At 44.0% G+C, this 3,841-nt stretch overlaps 1 protein-coding gene across 1 annotated transcript in view; it reads right to left on the minus strand.

The window, feature by feature from the left end:
* Positions 1-2,398: 2,398 nt before the first annotated feature.
* The window catches only part of LOC310965405 (cyclin-D1-binding protein 1 homolog), a 20,272-nt gene continuing 18,829 nt past the window's right edge, over positions 2,399-3,841 (minus strand). Inside the window, exon 11 of the mRNA XM_083938976.1 lies at positions 2,399-2,645. Coding sequence (XP_083795102.1) covers positions 2,537-2,645 — 109 coding nt within the window. The 3' untranslated portion in view covers positions 2,399-2,536. The remainder of the gene's footprint in view (positions 2,646-3,841) is intronic.

Raw genomic sequence — 3,841 nt, forward strand, 5'->3', positions numbered from 1 at the left:
TTCATGTTTGAGTGATGAAATGTTTTGTATTTTATGGCTAAAGAGAGGAATCCACAGTCCTGATTGAGTCCGAGAGTGGGGTGCACCTAAAGTTCAACAGCACGTTGACAAATGTAAGATTAATGCTTTAATACCCAGTCTGGCAAGAAAATAAATCTACAATAAATAAACTCTGATGCCAGAGGTCTGTGCCAACAGATGGAGGATTATTGGCCATCTACAAGTATGAAGCAAGTTTTTTTTAAATCTATTTGTCAAAGGTGAGTGCACTGAGATCTGCTTTAATCAGGAACACACCATTTAGAGAAGAGCCAGTCCTTCTGAGTTTAGTCTATTTGTGAATATATTTCAATATTTGTAACATTTAGTACTGATTCAACATAAAAGATGGATATTTTGACCAGCAATTAAGATGAGGAGAGGCTTCCTCCTGTTCATCTTGACACCTCATCTTCTGAGTGACTTGTAAGCCTGTGAATGTCCTCATGTGTCCAGGTTGTCGTTATCCTCAAAGCAATTTCAGTCAAAAGCAACTGGACTTGGTTATTTGTCTAGGAAGACGTTTCAATTCAATTCAATTCAATTCAATTTTATTTATAGTGTCAAATCATAACCAAAGTTATCTCAGGACACTTTACAGAGTAGGTAAAGACCCAACAATTCCCCCATAGAGTACGGTGGCAACGAAAACCTTCCCTATAACAGGCAGGAACGTCGGACAGACCCAGCTCTGTGGAGGACGGACATCTGTCTGCACCGGTTGGGGAGGAAGAAAAGGAGAGAGAGAGAGAGAAACACAAAGAAAGACAAAAGACAGAGAGACTGACACACTTCCAGAGGTACAAGCAGCCAGCGAGTAACAGTAACTATAACAATATCTATAGTAATGTGAACATGACCCACATGTTATGGCAGTCTGCATAGCAGAACAGCAGGAACACGCACATCCAAGGTGACAGAACATGAAAATGAAAATAATTATGACAAAATGATGAGTAGGGGCAATAGCAGCTACGATACAGCAAGACATACCACTGATGGTGTTTTTATGGCTACAGATTTTATAATTTATAAAAGTAGTGACAGAATAAATGACTAATAGTTATTGAAGTAGCGGGAAGCGTCAGCAGGCACCACCACGATCAGCAGAGACCTGCACACAGGACCAGGGCAGCAGGCATCACCACCATCAGCAGGGACCAGCACACAGGACCAGGGCAGCAGGCATCACCACCATCAGCAGGGACCAGCACACAGGACCACGGCAGCAAGCACCACCACGATCAGCAGGGACCTGCACACAGGACCACTGCAGCAGGCACCACCACGATCAGCAGGGACCAGCACACAGGACCACGGCAGCAAGCACCACCACGATCAGCAGAGACCAACAATCAGGTCCACAGCAGCAGGCACTAACACCATCAGCAGAGACCTTCATACAGGACCACAGGACTACAGCAACAGGCATCACCACCATCAGCCGAGATGTGCGTTTCACCTCTCATCCAAGAGGCTTCATCAGTTCATGTACGTATCTGACCAGGCTGGGACTGGACCAGGACCAGGACCAGTCAGGGAATGGACCAACTATCTGGTGTGGAGATCCAGGTATTTAACCTCTCACAAGGCCGATGTCACTGAAACCCTTTGTGCTCCAAGTGCCAACGTCCGCCGTTAGAGTGAAAGTCGTTGGTGGGCAGTTCGACTTCGTTAGTGCTCCATTGAGTCCGACCGACAGTCGTTGGGGTCTCAGGAGGACATTTGTGAACAGTTGTTCTTTGAGGTTAGATTGTTGAATGAAGGGATGAAAGGGCAGCATTGTAAATTGGAGATAAGTGGCGTCTCAGACCTCCTCCTCTGTTTAGCGATGGTTTCTCTACTTTTACATAGATGGCTTCTTTTACTCCTCTTTTAAACCATCTGTCCACCTGAGTGACTTGTTGTATCTCGCTCTCTCGATCAAGCCTGATGTTGTGTCTCTCCATTTCTGCAACTACGCTGCTAAAACACGGCCACAGTTCACTCCTTATAGAGACTAAAATTAGGTAAACCTGTACAATCTAATGCAACACAATACATCTGTTCTGCCATCAGGCTGTGAATGATATATCTGTGCTTATTGTCTCAGGTCTGTATTTCAAAGACATTACATAATATTCTCCAAGTCTATTGAAACTTCCCTTTGTGTGAAATAGATATACAAAACTAAACTGTTTATTTAGTCTTTAAGACTATTCGTGACAATGCAAACAATAAAGAGAGATGTATTTTAAATACATTAGTAATGCAGCTTATCCTGGAACAGGTTTTGTGTGTATTTGACAAGCAGTCAACTGTAGAAAAACAAGCCTCTTGACCCCATAAGAGTTCGTTTAAGGACACAAATCCTTCCTTTTATTTTCACACACGCGCACACACACACACACACACACACACACACGCACACACGCACACACGCACGCACACACACACACACACACACACACACACACACACACACACACACACACACACACACACACACACACACTCTCTAGTCTTCCTGCTGAATAAGGTCTTTGGCTTTTTGCAGGTTGTGATCGACAGCTCCATCTAAGAACTCAATCCAGGTCAGCTGTGACTCCCCACACACGTGACTGGACCTGCACGGGTGGAGAGGAGTAAAGCGTTTTGAAAAACGATGAAAAGTTATGATATATACAGCAAATACGTGCAAGATCACCATCTGCATTGTTATGGAACAAACCTCCCACAAGCTTCTCAAACCTCCTCACACAGCATAACAACATTATCTGAGGAAAGCTTCTGATACTGATGTGGTGTGGATTTTCTTTAATTTAATCAGCACCGTTAGCTCTGATTCTCTCCCAAAGATTATGTAAACATAACTCCATTATGTTTAATAATCCTAAAAGGAACTTAAGCTCTAAAAAAGATCTTAAGGGCCATCCGCACCAAGAACCTTAACTATGACAATACCGTAATTTCCGGACTATAAAGCGCACCTGACTATAAGCCTCACCAGCTAAATTTAGGGGAAAATACAGATTGCTCCATATAAAAGCCGCACCCGACTATAAGCCGCAGGCGTTTTGATGTGTAATTACCGTAGTATATAGGGGTTCCTGCTACCACGGAGGGGATTGTCGGGACAGAGATGACTGTTTGGGAACGCAAAGCGTCCCATTTATTAACAATAAATCTTTCAATCATTCAATCAAACTTTCACATCTTTGACATGGCGAACAGCATTCGTGCAGAGTACAAATAATACAGCGGTGCAAAGTAATACAAAGTGCTCGCCTGTAACACGGCAGTAAAAGTGCAGTCCCGCGGCCGCTTACGTTATCAAAATAACCAGCCATTCATTGATGTCAAGGGTACGTGCAGCAGCTCTATTTCCTTCTTTGACAGCCAGATCGATTGCCTTTAACTTAAAAGCAGCATCATATGCACTTCTCCGTTTGTTTTCCATGTTGAGGGTGTTTGCATGAACACTTCCTTCGCGCAAACTGTCTCTGACGCTCTCCTACTCTTTGTTTTGCTCTCGTTACCTGGCGCCAGATGTCTGCCTCGGTCTCGCGCATCCTCGGTAGTGCGCGCCCCTGGTTACCGTAAGCCGTAGAAAAGCCACACCGTTGTATAAGCCGCAGGGACCAGAACGAGGGAAAAAAGTAGAGGCTTATAGTCCGGAAATTACGGTAACTAAAAATATACCGCATTTTCGGACTATAAGTCTTTGTTCATAGTTTTGCCGGGGGTGCGACTTCACTGACCTGAAGTTTGGGAAACTTTAAGGAGTACAAAATAAATGAGAGTTGATTTACAGAATGTACCA

This window comes from Echiichthys vipera (assembly GCF_963691815.1).
Source record: "Echiichthys vipera genome assembly, chromosome: X".
Classification (NCBI taxonomy): Eukaryota; Metazoa; Chordata; class Actinopteri; order Perciformes; family Trachinidae; genus Echiichthys; species Echiichthys vipera.